At 34.7% G+C, this 24,489-nt stretch overlaps 1 protein-coding gene across 13 annotated transcripts in view; it reads left to right on the forward strand.

The window, feature by feature from the left end:
• The window catches only part of LOC129749980 (dual 3',5'-cyclic-AMP and -GMP phosphodiesterase 11), a 427,967-nt gene that overhangs the window by 398,391 nt on the left and 5,087 nt on the right, over window positions 1-24,489 (forward strand). For all 13 annotated transcript variants that reach the window (XM_055745148.1, XM_055745150.1, XM_055745149.1 and 10 more), the window contains 9 exons: window positions 11,899-12,054; window positions 20,556-20,756; window positions 20,814-20,978; window positions 21,041-21,199; window positions 21,285-21,461; window positions 22,035-22,399; window positions 22,461-22,649; window positions 22,710-22,932; window positions 23,005-23,088. In XM_055745148.1, the coding sequence (XP_055601123.1) occupies window positions 11,899-12,054; window positions 20,556-20,756; window positions 20,814-20,978; window positions 21,041-21,199; window positions 21,285-21,461; window positions 22,035-22,399; window positions 22,461-22,649; window positions 22,710-22,932; window positions 23,005-23,088 (1,719 nt within the window). The remainder of the gene's footprint in view (window positions 1-11,898; window positions 12,055-20,555; window positions 20,757-20,813; window positions 20,979-21,040; window positions 21,200-21,284; window positions 21,462-22,034; window positions 22,400-22,460; window positions 22,650-22,709; window positions 22,933-23,004; window positions 23,089-24,489) is intronic.

Here is a 24,489-nt window from a genome sequence, read left to right on the forward strand (position 1 = left end):
AGTGCATCTGCCACTTTCGGATCGATTTTAAAAACACACTTCCCTATGAAAAAATCACTGAAAAATACCGTTGGTTACAGCAAAACGTGGCAAAAAATATAAAATTTTAGCCTACTCCAAACAACGTAAATATTGGATCTAAAATTGAAGAAAATATAAACATTTGTTTCGCCTAATCTTGGCATGAAATTCCACTAATTGAAGTTTGTATGTATGTGTGAGAACGAAATCAGAAAGCAGACGGTAGCCGGCAGCCGGCAGCCGAATCGTCGGCCGTTAGTGCACAGTGGTCTGGAAATTTAAAACCGGTCGAAAGTAAAAAGAATGATTGAAATAACTTAAAAATACCATTAATGTATTTCGGACTATAATCAATTTATTTATCTCTCAAGCGTATTTGGCATCTTAGTTGGAATTATAATACTAAAAGTTTAGCTGCCTTTTTTTTGGTAAATTTCTAGAATTTTTCCACTCAACTTCTGAGCACGAAATCAACAGGATTCGGATCCGAAACGATATCTTGGATCTCAACGTTGAAGTAACTTTATCCATACCAAAAAAAAATTACAATTGGAAATAAGGTTCAACGTATTTTTATTTCATTTTATTTGTGCTGGAGATGAACATTTGCTATATATGTGTCGCTTTGAAAGGAATGGTTACAAAGTTCAAATTATGACATTCTAAATATTATGTTTATTGAAAAAAGTAATGGCATTACAATGTTGAAAAATTATGTTATTTAGAGCTAAATTTTATTGTTTTCAATTTCATGTGAAATCAAAAATTATATTTTGACCAAGTTTGTTTTATATTATGGATCACTGTGCATCAGCAGAGGTGACGCATTTGTTTTCCGTAGGAAAGGAATATGCGAAGGAAGCGCTGCCGAGTTTGGATGATGATTTTGCATGAGTGCGAGTGAGATGCAGCTTGAATTTCACCCAGCTTGTAAATTTGTTGTTCGCTTCCATTGGCTATAGTCCCCAAACGAACGAGTGAGATGCAATCTATTTCAATCAGGCTGGCTGGAGTGAGCGATATTTTGTCTTGTTTTGCTATCCGGGTGTACGCAAACGATTGCTAGAAAATTCCTAAGGGCGACATTTTAAATATGTAGGTATGATTCAAAGAATCGTTCGCTTACTTGAGTTTTAGCTTTAGCTTGCTTCTTGCCTCGGTCATAATGGTTTTTAAAATGTCTTTCCTCCTTTTATGGGAGTGGAATAAAAAGAATATGAACATTCACTATCGTATGTTAACTTCAATGGAAACAGATCTATCATGATTATATTTTAAAAAATTGAACAAACGATTTGTTTGCACGGTTAATAAACATATTTATGTTAACCAATGCAATATTTTGGAACCTATTTTAAACACACCAAAAACTGAAACGAACAAGTGAAACTTTTTTACGTTAGTTTATAATTCTGCACGGAAATATCAATTCTAAAAATTGGTTGACATTTCGTACTTTCGACTTTTTGAAAACAACACAGAACATTGTTGTGCTTCCTTCCAGGATATTATCAACGAATTCGTGGGGGCTGTTGTTGTATTAGTGAGGTAAATTTCTTCTAGAGGCGGCCAATTTAAGGAACTCATAAAGGGCCACAATTCGGAACGGGGGCCACAATAAGGAGCATTTCAATCAAAAGTTTGATCAGGTTTATCTCAAATTATCCACCGCTTTAAAGCAAGGACATATTTTTACTACATTTCAGGCTAGTAAGCAATCATATTTGTCGAAGGACTTTTGAAGGTACATATAACAGGGAGACTACAATCATGGGAAATATAGTCAACCATGCCTTAGGGGCCAAGTTCGGGTACATTTACCCTAATTATGAAATTCTTAACGCCATATCACCAAAACTAGAGGAGGTAGACAAAATATGACAAAATACTCGAGTTCACTAGGCAAAAATCTTCCATAATCAGTTTTAGTAACAAAGATACCAACAGGGTACCTTGTGAATTAAAACGATCCCATATTAGTCAAATCGGTCGGCAATCGCTCGAGTTGAATATTCGGAAGATTTTTTATGTTATTTTTTATCAACCTAGCTGGATTTCAAGATTCACACCAATAATATCGCCGAAAGTGCTTCCAACTCCTCCACATAATAATAGTTTAAAAAAAACAAACACACGCTGGACTGGATGACTTTATAATGAACATGCACAACACTCCACAACTCCTATTTTTCAAAAATCTATTTTGAAAAAAATATATAGAGTTATCTGCCAATCGTTGTTCCCTTACCCATTGTTGCACGGAATGACTTAAATTGTCAATATTTCTGCTGTTTTTCAACGTTTTCCCAAAAATAATATTGAATCATGTTGATTGGAATGTTCACGGATGTAATGAGGCTTTTTATGATATTTTATATTGTTAAATATGCATCCAACAACAGTTTTAATTTTTCTTATTTTTTTTCGCGATTTTTGTTCTAATTGTAAAACAAAACCTTAAGATTTTTTCTAAGTCAAATAAGGTTTAGCGTCAGAACAAAAACATTTTCGTATCGGTTTTCTTTGGGAAACATTTGTTGGAGAATTTTACCAACATCATTTAGGACACATAAACAGAGAAAATATCGGATCGTGCAACAATTGGTCCACTCAATCTCCTCCTGCCCTATTGTTGAACAAAAGTCCGCTGCAAGATTTGTATTGAAATTTCAAATTTATTAGTTTGTATACCTTTAAATGCTTTGATTGGATGTTTTAACTTCCAAAAATAGCAATAAAATTTTTGGAAGCAATTATTTGAGTCCAGAATTAGCGCAACATGTTTTGATTTGTAAGGGAAATGAAAATTTTCATTCAATAATCACCATAGATGTACTCAAAGATTGAAAAACTTAATTTTTTGATGTATTTGTTGGTTCTTGCAATACATTTCATGTGAACAAAACCCAAACCTAACTGTCGTGATTTTACGAATCTCTATTCAGAGATTCACTTAAACACGTCTGTCGCTCGCAAGAATAGATCAATGACAGACTTTGTTTTGTTTGTTTGTCAAGTGCTGCCAAAATAGCAAATGTTCTCATAGAAATTTATTTTATTTTATTCATCTACAGTGTTGCCGAATACAACTATTATTTTATTTTATTCCTAATTAAATTTGATTTATTTTCTGTATATTCTTCATCTCATCCCTACATTCCTTCTCACCTCTATTCCTTATTAAAACTTTTCACACATCAACATTTGTTTTTTTTTCTTTAGTGCAAAATTTTATTTACCAAATATCCTCAATTTTAATTCCATATTCCACAACTTTATTCTCCATCCTACAAATTTTATTTAATTTCTGCTTATCCTTCATCACATTTCTATAATCCTTCTCAACTCTATTTTCAATAGAATCTTTAATTTACCGACTTTTGTTTTTCTAAAATTCAAAATTTTATATCCCAAATATCCCTCATGTCAATTCTACATTCCATTCTCTGCAAAAGCTTTTCAAATCTTTTTTTTTTATTTTTTGGCATATTCTTCATTTCATCCGAAAATATTCTTCACAAAAACCTTCCCAATTTGTGCTTTCTCTGTCGCTCTGCTTTTATTTACCAGAGCCGGAACAATCCGCAAAAAAAAAAATATTCTTAGCAACAGCTTTCTCAAACTGTGCTTTCCTTGTTACTCTGTCTCTGTTTACAAGAGCCGGAATAATTCGATAGTATTCTAAGAAACGGCCTGCCCAACCAGAAGGCTTATTCAAAACAAACAATCAGCAGCAGCAGCCTTAAATATCTGCGCTTTTAACGGCAATTCCGTCTTATTTCCACCGGAAGGCCAAATCAAAACAATCAGCAGCAGCAGCCTTAAATATCTGCGCTTTTCAGGGGCAATTCCGTCTTATTTCCACCGGAAGGCCAAATCAAACAATCAGCAGCATCAGCCTTAAATATCTGCGCTTTTCAGAGGCAATTCCGTCTTATTTCCACCGGAAGGCCAAATCAAAACAATCAGCAGCAGCAGCCTTTAATATCTGGACTTTTTAGGGGCAATTCCGTCTTATTTCCACCGGAAGGCCAAATCAAACAATCAGCAGCAGCAGCCTTTAATATCTGGACTTTTCAGAGGCAATTCCGTCTTATTTCCACCGGAAGGCCAAATCAAAATAATCAGCAGCAGCAGCCTTAAATATCTGCGCTTTTCAGGGGCAATTCCGTCTAATTTCCACCGGAAGGCCAAATCAAAGCAATCAGCAGCAGCAGCCTTAAATATCTGCGCTTTTCAGGGGCAATTCCGTCTTATTTCCACCGAAAGGCCAAATCAAACAATCAGCAGCAGCAGCCTTAAATATCTGGACTTTTCAGAGGCAATTCCGTCTTATTTCCACCGGAAGGCCAAATCAAAATAATCAGCAGCAGCAGCCTTAAATATCTGCGCTTTTCAGGGGCAATTCCGTCTTATTTCCACCGGAAGGCCAAATCAAAGCAATCAGCAGCAGCAGCCTTAAATATCTGCGCTTTTCAGGGGCAATTCCGTCTTATTTCCACCGGAAGGCCCAGAAATAATATTCGATGTCTTACAATTTTTTTTTTAAATTTAAGTGTTTTTGATGGCTTATTCTAAAGCTGTTTAACAGTAGAATGAAAATAGAAAAACGCAATTAACTGCTTAGCATAGTCAATGAGTTTGTTGATCTATGTATAAGCTTCGCAAAAACATGTCATAAAATTATTGAAAGCTCCAGCAAGCAAAACCTGCAATTTTATAATACTTTTCAATGGATTACGATGTTTTTTTAATAATAATTTGAGCCGGATTAAGCAAGTCCGGGGCAATTTTTCTTGGGGGGCCCCTTTGATGCGATATTTTCAAATTCTATCCCAGAGAATACATAACATTTTAAACGTGCGAATAAACTGGAGATGAGTTCAGTATACTGTCTTCAAATAGCCATGTTGTCTACGTAAAATATGGTTTCTGGTGTCTTCAAATAAAAAATGTTAATTTATCACGTGCAAACATTGCCGAAGAGTTTAGAAATTTCTCAAAAATGAGCTTATTTGAGCTCCAAGAAGCAAAATTTAATTCTCAATTTATTGTAATTTATTGTAATTGTAATTTATTGTAATTTATTGTTTTTCATTACATCATTGGTCGTCTTGTTTGTGCTTCATCTTAAAATTTTCACCTTATGACAATTGAGAAGTATCATGAAGATTTGAAACATTGAGTACAAAATTAACAAAAAAATAAACAAAATAATCAAATTCAAATTCCAAAGAGATACAGGTTAATGAATTCGAAACTTTAAATCAGGATATATTCAGAACCACAATTCAGTGCTACAATCAGAGCCGAAGCAGAAGTTGCATTAAATGTGAATTTCAATTTTATATCTTTGAAACACAAAAAATGTGTTCTTGAGATGTTTAGGAATATGATTCTCATCAGAAATTTTTTTTTAACAAATTGTTATCCAAAATGTGACAAAAGATACATTCGATGCTCCCAAAGTCAAAGGGGATGAAGGAAATAATTAAAAATTGAGTTCTCAAAATTTAAAAAAAAAACCCATGAAACTGAACTTCAGTAACTGAAGAAATAACAAAAAACTAGAAAATTTCAATGAATTGAATCTGAAAATCATCAGATATAAAAACATAGAAATATTCATGTTAAGAGAATCACTCAATGATATAAGCAACTCAAATATGATATCGTTTTTATGAAAATTTGAATTCAGGATACTTCAAAAGATGATATATTTTTGGTTTAATTAGTTGAAAATGTTTCAATATGAATTTCTAGTCTAAGACAAAAATTGGGATGAAAGTTCAATAAAGAAACTCAGTACTGTCGATTGGTTAAAATTAAGCAACTTTAGTTTATTGTATAGATTTTATTTTAAAAAATCGGGAGGGAAAAGGCTTTAGAATCTATAAACCAACGGATATTTCAGTGATAATGATTGAAAAGTTATAGTAAAACCCGGTATAAATCCGGATACTGCCCGGGTAAAATTCTGATTTTTTTATCATAAAGCTCCTCTCTCTTTGCACTGGGAGCTAGTTTTGACGAAATAAGCTGCTATTTTAGTGCAGTAACCATTACTCCGATCGTGATCATTGCTAAGGACGAAATTATTAATATTTAATCAATGACTTATATTTATCCAATAATTTCCTGATGAAAAAAAAATCAAAAAAGTGTTTTCATTTAAAAATAAAAAAAACTGCGCCTTTATGTTTTCAATGAAAATTGGATAGAAGACAAAATTTTAGAACTGTCTTTGTCTGACACTTCCAAATAGTGAGATGAGAACTAATGGTCAAAAATAGTCAACGGATCTTTTATCTTTGGATTTTGTTTGATTTTTGCCAAGGGTTAGGGCTTCTCGAGTAAAGGATAAAGTTTACTTTAGTAAAGGATCAAGTATCCTTCAATTTATAAAATGTCGTTGTTTTCGTTGTCTCACGAAAATGTATCTAGTTCATGGCCGTAGGAACGGGCATGAGGATCCAAATAAGCAAGCGAGCTATTGTATACTACACTCAAAATTTTAAATTCAGAACCAAATTATGATAATAAAGTAAGGTTGATCAAGAGTAACAATCAAGACTAAAAACTGATGCCAAAACCTCAAAACCCCTCCCAAATTCAAAACTACACTACACTTTTTCAAAATTTTCTCACTTGTTAATTGAAAATCAGGTCTGAATGTGAAATTTTAAATTAAACCCATTTCGGAGGTTCCGATTTCGTGATTCCCATTACCAAAATTGTATTCCTTTTTTCGTATTTCGGATTCTGTATCCAGTTAAGGATTCTTGATTTTCAGTTCAAAAATCATAAGATATTAGAAATGAAAAGCTGCTTTGAAATACTGGTTCAAATTTGGTTTTGCATTTCAAATCAAATTTGAATCATGTTTTTCGAGATCATAGCATTTTCAATATTTTGATAACAGTTTTCCGAATATAAAAAAAAAAGTTTTGAGTTATATTCAAATTTGAAGTTCTTAAACTTAATTTTTACACAGAATTTAAACATTTTGAGTTTCGAAATGGCTATCTAAGATTCAGGTCATTTGAAATTCATATTTTAATTGAAATTCACAATACGGATTAAAAATAAATAATTTGAATAGTGAATTTAGATTAAACCTATACTACTGAATTTAAATAAATGATTCATGAATAAGGGCTCTTAAAACTCACAAAATTCTGATCTGGATTAAGATTCGGAAATCCTATTTTTTTGAACATTACAGAAATCGTATGGCAATTGGGATACAAATTCAAAGCGCAATTTTGTGAATTCAGGTGTATAATTCGAGTCAGAATGCAAAATCCAAATTCAGAAAAACATTTAGCTTGTAAATGAATTTTACAATCAACGTTAATTGTTGAGGAATTCAAGAGATAATTAACTTAAAATTGCTTATCAATTCAATTTCCAAATTTCAAAATTATTTTGTTAACCCAATTGATCTGAAGATCACGAATTTAAAGTAGAATTGCAGTTTTTTTTGTTTTATGCGATAAACCCAAATTTTATTTTGAAAAAAATCATCTACAGGATTTTCATTATGGAGTTGATTCATAACGACAAATACTTGCTGTTAAAGAAACATATACCTGATTTTCATCTAAAAATCTGATAAACCGAGATATCTCTTATTTGGTCCGCAATGTGTTAATATTGAAGTTTTTTTAAGTCAAACTTCTAACTAAAATCATTTATATGGTCCAAGTTTTCATCAAGCAAATTTTATCCGAAAATCTGATGATTTTGATTTCTGACAATTATTTTTTAAATTGATTTATTTTCATCAAAAGTTAAAATCTTTGAATCTGTAAAATAATTTGGAAAATTGAGCTTGTATGCTTGAAGTACCTATAAAATATGTTTTTTTAAAGAAATGGAATGCTTTCTTAAAAAAGTTAATTTTATGCTCAAATCAACTAAGTTTGATCTACCAGACTCCATAACAAATTCAAAGATTTTAAACATCGATGAAAGTGAATTTAGCTCCCTTTTTAGGTTTAGCTAAAATTTTCTTAAGTTACGATTTAAGTCGAAAACTTTTAATGTAAAAGTACTTAAATAAGAATGATCATATAGTTACAAACATGATTTGTTTTAATTTGTTTTGTATTCATGCAAAAAATCATAGGTAAAATTAGTAAATTTGTAAAAAAAAAATTGAATTCAGGAAGCCAAAATCTACCGTAAGCTGAGTAATCAATAAAATTCCATAAAAAGTTTTTAAAAAGGTAAGACGTTTTTATAGAAAAAAATTCTTTCTAAATAAAATGTTATACCTTATCGTTTTCATCTTTATAGGAATTATGCTTAAATTTATGACGACTTTGATCACCGTTAGTTATATAACCCTTCGTTTCATAATGTAACAAATTTGCAATAATTACACTAGTTTACAAAATTTCAAAAAAAATCGTGAACTTGATTAATTGACCAATATTTTTAATGTAAAATTGGGCGCTGAATCCGAAAATGAAATTCAAAAAAATCTCAGTAGAACCGTTTTTGAGTTATGCTCCAAATATGAAATTTCGAAAAAAATAAAAAAGTTCTTGTATTTAGATTAAAATATCTCGGACGGCAGAGCAGTAATTTGAAATCCCTCTTTTGCATATTGAAAGTGAACAAGTTTTCTATCGATCATCTGAACACTTTTTTTGCGTTTGACCAACAGTATTGCTGATATTAGTGACTTTATGAGAAAAAAAAATTATAAAAAACACATTTTTTTAGAAAAAATTTTGTTTCAGCGAAAGTTTTAGACTCGATGGTAGCATTTGAAAAATCTGATTTTCTTTTGCGCTTGAATGTCAATTTAAAACAAAGATTTCAAGTGGTTATTTATCAAAATCGGTTGAAAATTGAAGAAGTTATGGCTACTTTACCATAACTGAAATTTTTGGAGTTTTTAATAATTTAACGAACCGCAGTACACTTATCATAGTATTGGAAGAATAAAACATGATAAATCTCACTCGCTCCAAGTCAAAATTATTTATTAGCTTACCAAAAGGTCACATGCCAAGTTTCTGGAAGATCTGACCATAGGGAGGGGTTGCTTAAGTCTCAAACGTGAATAAAATTTAGAGGTATTTTGCCCGGGAGGAACGAAAAATACTGGTTTTTCATCAATAACTTCTTTAATCACTAGCTGATTGTTTTTTATGGTTGATTTTCTTAAAGCCTAAGTTGAGACAAATATTTCACCCGAAGACTGTAACTCGATTGGATTTGAAACAGAAAAGTTATTGCGGTTCAAAGACTATATTTTGGTCGAAAATTGTCGTATAAATCGCAATGCGTAAAAAGTACTCATTCCGTGTTGGACAAAATTTGCGGCCTTTGAACCGCAATAACTTTTCTGTTTCAAATCCAATCGAGTTACAGTCTTCGGGTGAAATATTTGTCTCAACTTAGGCTTTAAGAAAATCAACCATAAAAAACAATCAGCTAGTGATGAAAAAAGTTATTGATGAAAAACCAGTATTTTTCGTTCCTTCCGGGCAAAATACCTCTAAATTTTATTCACGTTTGAGACTTAAGCAACCCCTCCCTATGGTCAGATCTTCCAGAAACTTGGCATGTGACCTTCTGGTAAGCTAATAAATAATTTTGACTTGGAGCGAGTGAAGTTTATCATGTTTCATTCTTCCAATACTATGATAAGTGTACTGCGGTTCGTTAAATTATTAAAAACTCCATAAAATTTCAGTTATGGTAAAGTAGCCATAACTTCTTCAATTTTCAACCGATTTTGATAAATAACCACTTGAAATCTTTGTTTTAAATTGGCATTCAAGCGCAAAAGAAAATCAGATTTTTCAAATGCTACCATCGAGTCTAAAACTTTCGCTGAAACAAAATTTTCTCTAAAAAATGCGTTTTTTATAATTTTTTTTCTCATAAAGTCACTAATATCAGCAATACTGTTGGTAAAACGCAAAAACAGTGTTCAGATGATGGATAGAAAACTTGTTCACTTTCAATATGCAAAAGAGGGATTTCAAATTACTGTTCTGCCGTCCGAGATATTTTAATCTAAATACAAGAACTTTTTTATTTTTTTCGAAATTTCATATTTGGAGCATAACTCAAAAACGGTTCTACTGAGATTTTTTTGAATTTCATTTTCGGATTCAGCGCCCGATTTCACATTGGAAATGACCTTCAGTTTACTGAGTTCAAAAATGCTGTATAGAAAAGGTTAAAAATCTCATTTTATTTTAATTTTTATTTGATGCACTCATCATTTCTATCTGTTAAAAATGATTTTTAAGGAAAAATAAAAATCACGAAATGAAGGGTTAAAAAAGAAAAGAAAATTAGTAGAATTCAATAAATATTGAAAATGAACGAGTAGAATTTATCACAAGCATTTTAATCATATGTCATCAAATTGTACCTCACGGAACAAATTTTTATTTTCCAAATCTTTACATGTTCTTACTAAAAGAACATAATTAAACCAATAAGACCGATAAATTTAATTATCGTTTTAAATTTACTATCTTATATATGACCAAATTTAACTGTAGTTTTTTTAATTTTCAAATAAACTTACCGAATTTTGGTTATTGAAATTCTTATCATGAACATGAATTCTAATCATTATTATTTCAGAATTCAAAAATACTTGTGTGAAGACGTAAAAGGGTATTGAAAACATAACATTCATATGTTTATCATTCCAGAGATTGTTTTTTATATATAGTTCAGTAGACTGGCCCAAATTGGTATGGGATGATTTTTACAACATTTTTTTCAACGCGGCTTCCCCTAGATTGGTGCGTTTAGGTGAAAAAATGACTTTCTGAAAGTTTCAGATCATTTGGCAGAAGCACGAGCTGGCGCAAAGGACATTAAATTTGTATGGAGATTTTCGGCAAAATGTATGAAAAATCTACATACTTTCACTATTTGTGTTCTAAAATATGTTTCCAGTATGCTAGAAAGCTCAGAATTTCAGGAATTGTAGTTCAAACAATGAAAAACAAAATTGTAGAAGATTGTGACGCGATATGAGTTGACTGTGATGAGTTATATGCATTTGAATGTGCGAGTTTTTTCGCATTTCATCGATATGTCGTGGATTATTAGTACTAACTTGTTCGTATTGTCACAATGAGAATAATATATAGAAAGTTTGTGTCCCCGGCATATTTGAAGCTTATTTATAACAAATATCTTTGCCAAAAGCTATTTTGGCAACTTTTCCGAGGACACAAACTATTATTTGTTATTCTTATTGTGTGACGATGCGATCAAGTTAGTGCGATTATTAGCCCATACACCGTTCACGATATAACTAAGAAATGCGAAAAAAGTCACACATTCAATTGCAAATAACTCATCACTGTCAACTCGTATTGCATCACAATCTTCTACAAACTTGTTTGTCATTGTTTGAACTACAATTCCTGAAATTCTGAGCTTTCTAGCATACTGGAAACATATTTTAGAACACAAGGAATGAAAGTCTCCATACAAATCTCCATACAAATTTAAAGTCCTTTGCGCCAGCTCGTGCTTCTGCCAAATGACCTGAAACTTTCAGAAAGTCATTTTTTCACCTAAATGCACCAACCTAGAGGGTGCCGCGGGAAATATGAGGATTTTTTTTGTTATGGGCCAGTCTAATAGTTCAGTTTATGCAAATTTTGAACTTCACTACATTTGATGTCTGTTATGATGAAATACTATACTATTTTTTTGGGGCTCCCTTGAGCCAATAATGCCCCTTATTAACTTTTACCTTGCTTCCAGGATCTCGCTAACAAACCAAAAAAGTTTTTATGAACGGAATGCAATTCATATAATTGTTTTATATCCTTATTAATGAGTTTATGTTGTTTTTAATTAATTATTTTTCTTTCACAGGATGAACGTTTCAATCGGGAGATCGACGTGCACACCGGGTACCGTACAAAGGCGTTACTTTGCATGCCCATCAAGGATGCTTCGGGAGATGTGGTTGGAGTAGCCCAGGTCATCAATAAGCAAGGCGATCAGTGCTTCACCGCAGCTGATGAAAAGGTAAATTTTTGAAACCTTGAATCATTTTCTGTATTTAAGATGAGGAAACAATTTTGTTCGACCACGTGTCGTTGAAAACATTTATACTCGTGAATTTTGTTACGTTATAAATCGTTATTTTTTTTTTGGTCGATGGATTTTTAATCCATCGTTTCAATAATTACAAAAGCTTAAGCTTCGGCAAAAGCTAATTAACTGATGCGACATAAATTTGTTACGAATCTCACCATGCAGCTCCGACATTTACCCGGGGGTCAAAAATGTAAAAGTTTCAATGACTTCGTTGTTCGACTATCCGGTTTAAATATTTATGATAAAATCATAAATAATGATTTCCCGCATCCGGGGTTGCCTGATTTCGTTGCTGATCTTTGTCCCTGCCACCATCACCAATCGGAATGTCACAAAACAACCCCCAAAAGCTTTTTTTTAATCCATTCGCAAATGTGGCCAACGTCATTCGGTTGGATGTCCGATTACCCTTCCTCCATCGGTGCCGCTGATTTAATGAAACGTCACATAGCTTTGGGAATTATCCTTGAATTGCGATGCAACCCCAACGATGATTTAATACTGACTTTTTTCCAAATTAATTTGTAAATGTCCTTAATATAAAACATCAACGCGGATGGCGCAATTTCAAACGAACATCGAAAATCGAAAATTGGAAATCCATTCCACTCCGCCAAAAACCACTGCTGGAATATTCCATCAGACAGACATCGGCAGCAGTGTTAAATAATTAACATATGATCGGATTTCGCTTAAAAATTAATGCGATATTGATGCGAATGTTCATGTACCGTACCAGCTCGATTGTAGCCTCTTCCATTTCATCAAACGAAAGAGGTGTGATAATTAATTCTTTATTTTATGAGTTGTCATTCAGTATGCACGTTTCCGAACATGGACACTTTCAAATTGAACATTTAATTGGGTGATTGCCTTCGGGATTCAAAGGTTTTTTTTTTTGCACTTCCTGCGTAGAATGTGAACTGAAAACAGATTATTTTAGTAGCATACATTAAATGTGTTATGAAGTCATTTTTAACTTTCTTTAAACAAACTTTGTAATAAGGTCAGGAAAATAGAAACTCACTTTTTTTACTTTCTTTTAAACTTTTGAAAATAGGTTAAAAACATTTAAAAAGTCCTGCAATTTTTGACAAAAGGAAAACAACGGTTAATAATGGATGATCAACTTAAGCGAAGACCGCAAGTAATTTTGACTTCTGCGAGTTATAGAAAAGGGAATACGGGAAATTTAAACCAAATCGAAATATTGATATGATTTAAAGCGAAAGTCAAATAGTTATGCAGTCACCGACAAAATTTTTAGATGAAATTAAAGCTTTTTTTGATATTTCTGTTGTGATGTCAGATTTTATAGATAATTTTATCTCCGAAATTGTATACAAAATAAACAGGGTGACCACTTATTCGGGAAAGTCGGAAAATGCGAGAAAAGTCGGGAATTCCTCCAAGAAATCGGGAATTTTCAGCCCAGCACATATTTGAAATTTCAAGTTACACGTCTCGTAATTAAATTATCACTAGTAATTGGAACTTCGATTAAAAATCGCTTCCATTTGAAGTGAAGTCGCTCAGCGCTTAAACGCTTAGCATAGTTACGAGTTGTGGTTGAATGTAACATTTTAATGAATATTTGGAATATGATTCTCATGTACAAGTTTGTAAATGCGAACATGATTGAACAAATTAGTTTGATTCCGGTCCTTACAAAAAACTCGGGAAATCAAAAATTGAGGTTTAGTGGCCACCCTGTATATAGACAAAGTATTATTTGAATGTATGTTACTGAAAAAAATCGGAATCAGCTTTTGTTTTTCATAAAGATTTATTTTTTCATCAGTTGGCTATCATTGATTCCAATCAAATCTGATTCATCTTTCAAATGCCACTGCACCTAAACCAGAGTAGATAGATAGAATCTTCCAAAATCTTCCAAATCAATCATTAAAACATAGGCAACAAGAAAGCTAATCCATTGAATTATCAATTAATTTAAAAAAATGTTGAAAAATTCTTCTAAGTACAATGCTAAAAAACTTATTTTTTTCTATTTCGTATTTTGTGTTAATTTTCAAAAAAAACCTAATTTAAAAGCCCTTTTATTTCAATTTTTCATTTATTTTTTTAATTAAGTGAGTTTTTGTTTTTCAAATATGAATAATCTTTTTGGAAGCTTGTAATTTCAAATTTTTAATAAGATATATTTCAAAGTTATCGACGTTTTTCACCAAAAAAAGGTCAATAACTTCGAAATATAATTAATCGCGGTGATAATACCAAAAATCCAATTTTTAATAAGAAAAACATAGTCTGTTACTTTTGTCCTTTCCAGGATCTAATATTTGAATGACGGTAACAACATGTTTAGGGCTTGAAATATTAAACCAGGTAACCTACGCTTGACAATTTATAAACGTTTAATTTATTTTAATTATTTCAAATTTTCATTTTTGAATCAATCATGATTTCTGAATTCATCAAAGCTTAATGAATTTTTGAATTTTAAATGCCTAATCTTGATGCGCAATTTTAACTAAATCAGTATTTGCATTTATCACAAAACTTAATTTTCCTTATTTTTAGTTTTATCAGTTTCATTTATCAATCAAGAAATCACATTTCCAACTAATACTTTGTCAGTTTAAGCTTTCAGTGATGAATCAAAAATATTTAATCTTATATATAAAAATGAAGGCATTTTCTTTGTAACACCATCACGTATGAATGGTCGGCCCGAATGAAGTGAAATTTGGTATCTGAGGGTTTTCGGGGTCAAAGATGGTTTGTATAATAGTTTCAAGAATCTCACTTTTTATGGAAGAGGGGTTCCCATACAAAATGAACAAGAAACGGGACAAAACTCGAACAACTTGAAGACGATTTTCATGAAACTGATTCACGAGCACGAAGAAGTTAAAGAACTGTAAACATTTTCCAACGATTTAATAAGTAACGGGTAGAACGAAGTTTATCGGGTCAGCTAGTTATATATAAATAAAGAAATTATTGTGAACCACAAAAATGATTTTTTTTTTGGCATTTGATTTTGATAACTGGAAGGATTTGAAAACAAAAAACGATTGTATCTCTGATTTTGATCACTGGCAATTATGAAATAAAATTAAATAATTAATTTTTTTCTTCAAATTAAATTCAATGATCAAATCTGTGTTTTAAAGAAATTCTTAGAAGATCAAAATGGATATTAATTTTGTTTCATAATCGAGAATTCACATTCAAATTTTGATGATTTTTTTTTTAAATTTAAAATATATCCGCAGAATGATTCAATCTACCCTTCAATTAAAAATGAATAAATGAATAGAAAATCAATACTATCATTGTTAACAATTTTCATCATGTTGCTAAATTTTTGAATTTTTTTTCATCAAGGTTAGAAATGAACCTTCAACTGGGGCAACATGGAACATTTTTCAACTTCAATGGCTTTTGAAAAACCCACGTCCACAGATAATTATACCCTTTATGCATCAAAAGTTTTCAGGTTAGTGAGGCATCAAACTGAAGTAGTCAGAAAAATTATTTTGAAGTTTATTATTTATTTTTAAGTTTTTTAAAACATGCGATTTTCACTATATTTAAAAAAGGGTAACTTGCAACAAACTTTGATTTTTATGAAAAATCTAATAAATGTATAGTTTTTGATAAGTTTTTGATGCTATAAAAGCCATTACACATCTAAAAACCAATTGCAGTAATTTCTGGTTCTGGTTCTGGCAACTAATCTTTAAACTGAATTATCTTTACTGAATTATAAAAATATTTATTTTAATAAATTTGGTGATTTTTCAGTGCTAAACAAATGTTGTATCTAACTCCGCTGTTACATGATGCCCCGTTTGACGGATTTTAATCATTTGAATTTATTTTTCTATTTTAAATCTGGTGTTATAGTTTATGTAGATTTCTACACGGAATCTTATGGTTTTATTCGAAATTTTAATTTTATTTCGTTTTCTGGTTTTTCGGAAAACAAATCTTTCATTCAAAAAAAAAAGGAACAGCATTTTTAATAAATACCGGAAAAAGCATTGTGTTCAAACTTCTTTTTTTATTAATTTTGAAGCGTACAAGTGAAATGTATAATTTTTCGAGTTTTTGTGATGATCATTAGTAGAAAATTATTTAAGGAATCATTTTTCAAATTAATTGTGTGTGTTTGATGTTGTTATTATTTTCTTGCTAATTTAGAATTTCAAAACCCGATATAATAAGCTTAGACAAAAAAACGATTCCTATAGTATTTTGGAAGAATATTTGTAAACAAAAAAAAAATTTCCTATATATTTTCTTATGGTTTGTCCATCCGGTAACTCATCTATTGATTTCCTTTTTTCAAAACATTTTTGAGTTTGAAATTGAATGAAAATGTTTTCAAATCTGTTCGGATTATGTCAAATTTTACATAGACATTTACTAGGTAGTACACTGGGCTACACTCCGTTTTGAAAACTGGAAAAGATTTTTAATGCTTTAAACTATTACGCTCTGATTTTTGTGTAAATTACTTGAAAAGCAAAAAGTAATCAAAATGAGCTATCAATACCAAAATGATAGCATAATTGAGTGTCACATTCTTCTGGATGCAAAGATTTGGTCATATGTCGAAAGATGATGCCTAACCATAACTTAAATAACGCATTCAGACTCAAATGAAAGGAATATTTTGTATTCGACTTTTTGTGATGAAAAATCAGATTTGATAAGGTGTTAAAAATTAAATCGAACTAAAAACTTACAGCAAACTTGTTTTTACCGGCATAGTGCGCGCATTTTTTAGTGTTGATTTTTTACTCATTGAAAAATAGGCATCATCAATGTAACATTATTTTGAAAACTGAAGTTAGACCTAGGGGAAAGTCTGGTATAACAGACACTTTCAATATTTTGAAAGTAACGACGTTTGGCACAAATCTATTGATGGGAATATATTTGCCTAAGTGTATCAACACTTTCGAGACTCATTGTTGACTTACAGTAAGCAAGGTCTCGTAATAGTAAACGAAACAAACAAAAACATTGAGGATGCACCATTTGATGTAATTTTCTCTACTAAGAAAATAGTCCATAACTCGCTACATTATCGGAAATTTCAACCATTTTTAATGGTGGAATATTTATTAGGCTTCTCATTGACCACCTGGAGTAAACCCAGCGAATGTTGGTCAACGGGCTTAAGCAACAAAGGTTTTGAAAAAATGTTGCAAGGTCGGGTAAGACGGACACTTCAAGGTCGGGTAAAACGGACACGTAAGTTTCTCCATGTATTTCTAGTTTTTCATCGGACTGATCCTCCAAATGCCTCAAAAAGACCCTGGCGAGAGCAAATGTCACGCGAAAAGCACTCTGCATCTCAAACAGGCCATAAAAACTGTTAAAAGTGGATCCTAGGTAAAGGATCCTATGAAATACGGAATTCCGAAAACCATCCTTTTTCGCTACAGGAATTTTACCAGTTGGCTCCGTTTTGGTTTATACATATACTCAAATGGGTTATTCACAAAATTATGTAATTCAACAGAAATTTTTCCGGCAATATCTACCTTTCTACGCAGTGTCTATTTTACCCGACCATTTTTAAAAAGTGTAATTTGCAAGCATGTTTTAGATTGCTTCAAAAACAGCCTTGATGAAGGAAATTCACTGATGCCAATGGTTATTGCGTTAGCACACAACATAAACAGCCATTCTGATCGAAAACAGCGATGAAAAAGCAATATCTTATTTTTTTTATTTCGAGTCTACCTTAGGGTGTCCGTCTTACCCAACTTTCCCCTACATGGACCTCTTTTCTTCTATTTAACTAATACTAACAGTTGAATCGCAACGACTGTTATGACCCTCTCCCCGACTAGCTTAGGAAAACGAATAAACTCGGCACATGGACATTAGAGTGCCCCAAATGACCCGACTTTTGAAAAAGTTATGCGCTGCAGGCTAAAATTGATCCTAGGCCTAGTACAAGATCTCATGCCAAATTTGGGCCAGATCGGATCACGGGAAGGGGTCGCTCAACGAGCCTCAAGTTTGTATGGGATTTTGTGACATTTTGTTCGGGAGAAACATGAAAAACAAGTTTTTCATCAATAACTTTGGTTCCCGTCGGCCGATTTCTTTCAAAAACGGGTTTTCTTAAAGCCTAAATTATGAAAAACATTTCATCCGAAGACTGCATATCGATAAGAGTTAAGACAAAAAAGTTATTCGACTTCCAAAATGGGCTAACTTTTTTTACGGTGGTATTCATCACTGCTAATGAGGCGTCAATAAATTCGACCGCCCCGACTCATTTACAGTGATGAATACCATCCTTAAAAAAGTTAGCCCATTTTGGAAGCCTAATAACTTTTTTGTCTTAACTCTTATCGATATGCAGTCTTCGGATGAAATGTTTTTCATAATTTAGGCTTTGAGAAAACCCGTTTTTGAAAGTAATCGGCCGACGGGAACCAAAGTTATTGCTGAAAAACTTGTTTTTCATGTTTCTCCCGAACAAAATGTCTCAAAATCCCATACAAACTTCAGGCTTGTTGAGCGACGCCTTCCCGTGATCCGATCTGGCCCAAATTTGGCATGGGATCTAGTACTAGGCCTAGGATCAATTTTAGCCTGCAGCGTATAACATTTCACAGGTTTTGAATTTCCCATACAAATTTGGGGCAGTCTAATGGACATGGATAAAAAATTCAAAATCTCCTAAAGTCTACCTACGTAAAAATTTTAAATAAATAATTTTGGCAGTTTATTACACCCGAAATTGGCATCGTTATGCTCTCAAAACTCGTTTTGAAACGTGTTGGCTTAACGAAGCATCAATAAGGTTTGATTGAAACATACACTTAGGTGGGATAGCCGAGGTATGTAAAATGAGACCCAAATTTTGACATTGTACCACCATCATTCGGACAAAATGACATCAAATTTTGAATTGAATTGAATTTGATTTTTGATTAATTGTTCTGTGGCAAAAAAAAAACGTATTTCAGGGCCTGCGTTTTCAAACGTTGCATCGGATTTTATTTCCCTTGAATTGCCATCGGAATGCGTCTTTCCCGACTTCCGAGTAGTGGACAACATCTTCCCAAAAATGTTAATCAATTAACGTCGATTGAGACAAACTGAGCTTTTTTCTGTCTATACAACTAAACAGGAAATTCTTGAGGCACGTGCAGAATTTGAAACGTCGATCCTCTTGGAGGCTCCTCCTGGAGGTCATTTTGAAAATTCACGAGTGTGAATCGAATAGAAAACATCGTTTTTTCTACACACCTGAGCCGATAAAAAAAGGGTTTCTAATATTTTCAAACAATCAATGAAGGGATTTATTTTCAGATGAAGTTCATTATTTTTTGGTCGTTCCATCCTTCACAAAAGTCCGGTCACACAGGAAAACCTTAATATCTCAAAGAATAAGAAGAAAATCTGAATCTGGCTTTCATAGCTTTATTCAGTAACTCATAAAGATACTTCACAGACGATACCTCGGAACTACACCACCTTTATCTGATCGAACCAGCTTCAGACGTCTCGGAAAGTCGTCGCAAGCGGCGCGCACCTGCTCCATCGGCATCTCGTCCCAGATTTTCGTGATAACTCGCTTGAATTGTTCCAAATTTGCTATTTTATAGTCGTTCAGCTTCGACATCATGTATCCCCACACGAAACATTCCAGTGGATTCAGATCCGGAGACGACGGAACCCATTAGTTCTTCGAAATTAAATCGGTCAAGTTTTTCTCACACCACGCCTGAACAACCTTTGCGGTGTGGGATGCTGCGCCATATCTGTCAGGAAGCAAGACTGAGGTCTTTTTTTGGAACCGGGAAACGTTCAGCTTGTCCGCAGGAGCTTGCTGGAGGCTCACACTCCAAACTCGATCATTTTGGCGATTGACTGTTTGCTCCAAAACGAAAAGCTTCTCGTCCGAAAAAAAGAGCTCGTCATCTGCGCGCCAAACCGAGCAGCGATAACAGCTGCCTTTAACTCTGCCTTGGCTCACAACTCAATGTAAACAAACTGCACAGAAACGAAACTCTGCCACTTTGGGCAGCAAGGTTAGCCCTTTCATTTGCCATATAGAAGGCACCAGAGAGATGCAACGTGTAGGCTACAGGCGACCCCAAAAAAGTGTGACCGGACTTTTTTGTCACCCTGTAGAATCCGAAGTTTGGGTAGTTCAAGTATAATTTCCGCCAAGGAGATATGATCGACAGAAGGATACTAGAAAAAACGAAAGATTGAACGAAGATTCCGAAGATTCTCATTCTCCTCACTGGGCAAGATTGGCTTTCTGGGTATACAACAGACTCCTGTAACATGGCCTTGCCTTGATAATCTTAAATTGTGGGTTATGACAATTTCATTTTTTTAATAAAAAATCAAATACAAGAGCTGATGTCAAGTCGATAACGTTAAAGTCATCTGTTAATATTTTTAAACTCTTTCAGGTTTTCGCATCTTATCTCCAGTTCTGCGGCATCGGCCTCCGAAACGCGCAGCTCTACGAAAAGTCCCAACTGGAGGTGAAACGTAACCAGGTAATGCTCGATCTGGCTCGGATGATCTTTGAGGAACAGAGCACGATCGAGCACATGGTGTTCCGGATACTGACCCACATGCAGAGCCTGATTCAATGCCAAAGAGTTCAAGTAGGTCGATCCAGCATCCTCACAATTTTCCTAAATCATAAACAATCTTTTTTCAAGATCCTACTGGTGCACGAAGCTTCCAAGGGAAGCTTTTCGCGCGTGTTCGATTTCGAAGCCAATGATCTCAGCGGAAACGAAGAGGAAGACTCCAGGGCTAGCCCGTTCGAGTCGCGGTTTCCCATCAACATCGGAATCACCGGCTATGTGGCCACCACTGGAGAGGTATTCTAAATTTTGAGAATTTTTTCTCGTAAACATTTAAAATTTATAATTTAACTCTTCAGACTGTAAATATTTGCAACGCGTACGAGGACGATCGATTCGATCCAAGTGTAGACGAGGGTCAGAGCTTCCGCCACAAAACCATCCTCTGCATGGCGATCAAGAACTCGCTGAGCCAAATTATAGGTGTAATTCAACTGATCAATAAGTTCGACGAGCTTGTGAGTTTCATCATATTTTTTATTTGTTACTTTTAAACAGTTAAAATTGATTTTAATGTTGATGTTTTTTCTTTTCATTTCCCAGATTTTTACCAAAAACGATGAAAACTTCGTGGAAGCTTTCGCCATTTTCTGCGGCATGGGCATCCACAACACGCACATGTACGAAAAAGCCATCGTCGCCATGGCCAAACAGAGTGTAACCCTGGAGGTTCTCAGCTACCATGCCTCGGCCACGATGGATGATGCCGTCCGGTTACGGGTGAGCTATAACAACCGATATTGTAGATACCATACTAGATACCATTCCTTGCTTGGAGTTTTTAATTTTGCACATTGCTTGGTCGGGGGTAGACAGAAAAAAATGCACGCCCCATGGCGTTGTACAGTTTTCTGTTATCAAACAGGGAAACGAAACGAAATATTTTCTAGGAACGGTGGAAAGTTGATGGTGTGATAATAATGCCGTGCCCGTTAGGTTGCCCGGAAAAATTGGCAGCTCGAAATGTTTAAGTATGGTGATATTTAACTATCAATATTACTGCAATCTGTTTAAAAATTCGTGGGTTTTAAGTAAATAATTTGAAGATCAAGGGCCAGTGGCAAGAATTCCACTGATAATCTAAATTTGTTGTGGTTTTCATTTGCGAAATAAACATTCATCTAAATCTTCTGAATAATGTAATCTATATTTTTTTGAAAATTGTAGTGACAAAAGAAGGATTTGAAATTTGTTCTGGCCTTTTTTTCCAAGCTATGATAATTTCATAAGATTATGATGATAATTTACGAGAAAGGTTGAATTGATTACATATATTGTCCTTTCTTCTTCCAGCAACTCAAAGTTCCTTCGTCAGCGTTTTTCCAGCTGCACGATTTCCAATTCGATGATCTGCACATGCAGGACGACGACACGTTGAAGGCCTGCATTCGAATGTTCCTGGATCTGGACTTGGTGGAGCGGTTTCACATCGACTACGAGGTCCTGTGCCGGTGGTTGCTTTCGGTCAAGAAGAACTACCGCAACGTGACGTATCACAACTGGCGGCACGCCTTCAACGTTACCCAGATGATGTTCGCCATCCTCACCTCGACCCAGTGGTGGAAGGTGTTCGGCGAAATCGAGTGCCTGGCACTGATCATTGCCTGTCTGTGTCACGATTTGGATCACCGTGGGACCAATAATTCGTTCCAGATCAAGTCAGTGGTTTACTTGTGTAGAAATTGTAGAAATTAACTGGAATTCTCTATTTTTTTACAGAGCCTCATCCCCCCTAGCTCAGTTGTACTCCACTTCGACGATGGAACATCACCACTTTGATCAGTGCCTGATGATCATCAACAGTCCTGGAAACCAAATCCTGTCCAATATGTCCTCCGAGGATTACAGTCGTGTGATAAAAGTATTAGAAGATGCTATCCTGTCGACCGATCTGGCAGTTTATTTAAGGTAATTTACTCTTTGAGGAAAACATTCTTCCCAAATTCGAAAAATCTTTTCTTGTTGAAGGAAACGGACGCCGTTCCTGAATCTGGTTAAACCGAACACGCGATCCTCGCTGTGGTCCACCGATGAACCGCGGTCGTTGCTGCGGGCCATGAGTATGACCGTGTGCGATTTGGCCGCCATCACCAAACCATGGGAAATCGAGAAGCGGGTGGCCGAACTGGTCAGTTCCGAGTTCTTCGAACAGGGAGATATGGAGCGGCAGGCGCTAAACATTACGCCAATAGTGAGATTGTTTTTTGTTGTTTTTAAGAGTGTTTGAATATATATATATATATTTATACCTATCATATTTAAGGACATCATGAATCGGGAGAAAGAAGATCAGCTGCCAATGATGCAAGTTGGGTTCATCGATTCGATCTGCATGCCGATCTACGAAGTGAGTATCTCATGAGTAATACTAAATTTTAATACGTAGTAGTACATCTAACACTCTAACATTTCATGTTGTGGTCATGAACCACCATTGGGTTGTAGGGTTTTTTATTAGTTAGTAACCACAGGTGGTAAATCTCGGTTAACGGATTGAATTCCAAGGCACGGAGAGCCACCGCGTCCTCCCAGTTGTAACTTTGGGTCTATGAGTACAATGCGAATACTCTTGATGAACTCTGTGTATACTTCCTACTCCCTAAACTTCCCCTGTGGCCACAGACCTCGTTCCCACCTCGAACTGTTTAACACACTATCCTTCACTAGGGGGAGGGTCTATCAACGCTAGTGCGTTCCAAGGCAAAACTCACAAACGAGACCACTTTAGCAATACTTCTCACCATCACGACTCAAAATCTTAAATCTCTTCTCACAACTTGAGAACTGACATCTCCTCGCAATGCCTCCAGGTTCCCACATAAACTTCTGCTTTTCGCGACTAGAGGCCTGATCTCTACTCTTACAACTCAAGATCCGACCCCTCCTTGCATCGGCTCAGGGTTACCGTACACATACCTCTCCTCTGCACGACTCAAGGCCCGATCTTTCCTCTAGTGGCTCGAGATCTGACCTCTCCCCATAATTACTCAAGGTAAACACTTATACCCCTCCCTTTGTTGATTAAAGGCCTGACCTCTACTCTTGCGATTCGAGATCCGACCTCTGATCGTAAAGACTTGGGGTTGATCACACAAACCTCTCCTCATGAAGTCTCGAGGCCTGACCTCTCTTCCAACGACTCTAAGCCCGACCTCTTATCCTCAAGATGCGATGTTTGCCACCTTTATGCCCATCGTGTGCCGATCGAGAGCAGCTGATCCTAGACTCGCGCCTGTCACAGCACACGCGCAGGACCTAACCCAACTATCTGGATGATTCCCGATGAAGATATCATCCTACACCGACTCGAATGGCTCACCCGGCGTCAAGAGCCACTCTAGTCTAGGGCGATTTCCACTGCGAAGAAGGTTCAGCCTTATTTCCTCAGCTTCGATAGTTAGGAACCATACAACTTAGATACTCTCCGTAAGTGGAGACGACGACATCCACTGCGCAGAAGATGTTGCTTTATCTATGTAGATTCAAACCGTGGGATCGGACGCACTCTACTCGACAGTCATCGATGGGGTCAGTCTACTTCGACCGTTGTCCGATCTTCTCGTATCCCTTTGGCTGACAACCCTAGGATTTTTGGCTTGCGGTTTTCTCTGCCCGTCGTGTGCTAGATTGAGAGCAGCTTGTTCTGGACTCACGCCTGTCTTTGAACGCTATGACTTGGATGTTTCCCGACAGTGACGACATCCTACACCGATTCGAGAGGCTTGCCTGCTATCGAGAACCTCTCTGG

This window comes from Uranotaenia lowii, chromosome 2, assembly GCF_029784155.1.
Source record: "Uranotaenia lowii strain MFRU-FL chromosome 2, ASM2978415v1, whole genome shotgun sequence".
In the NCBI taxonomy this organism is placed as follows: Eukaryota; Metazoa; Arthropoda; class Insecta; order Diptera; family Culicidae; genus Uranotaenia; species Uranotaenia lowii.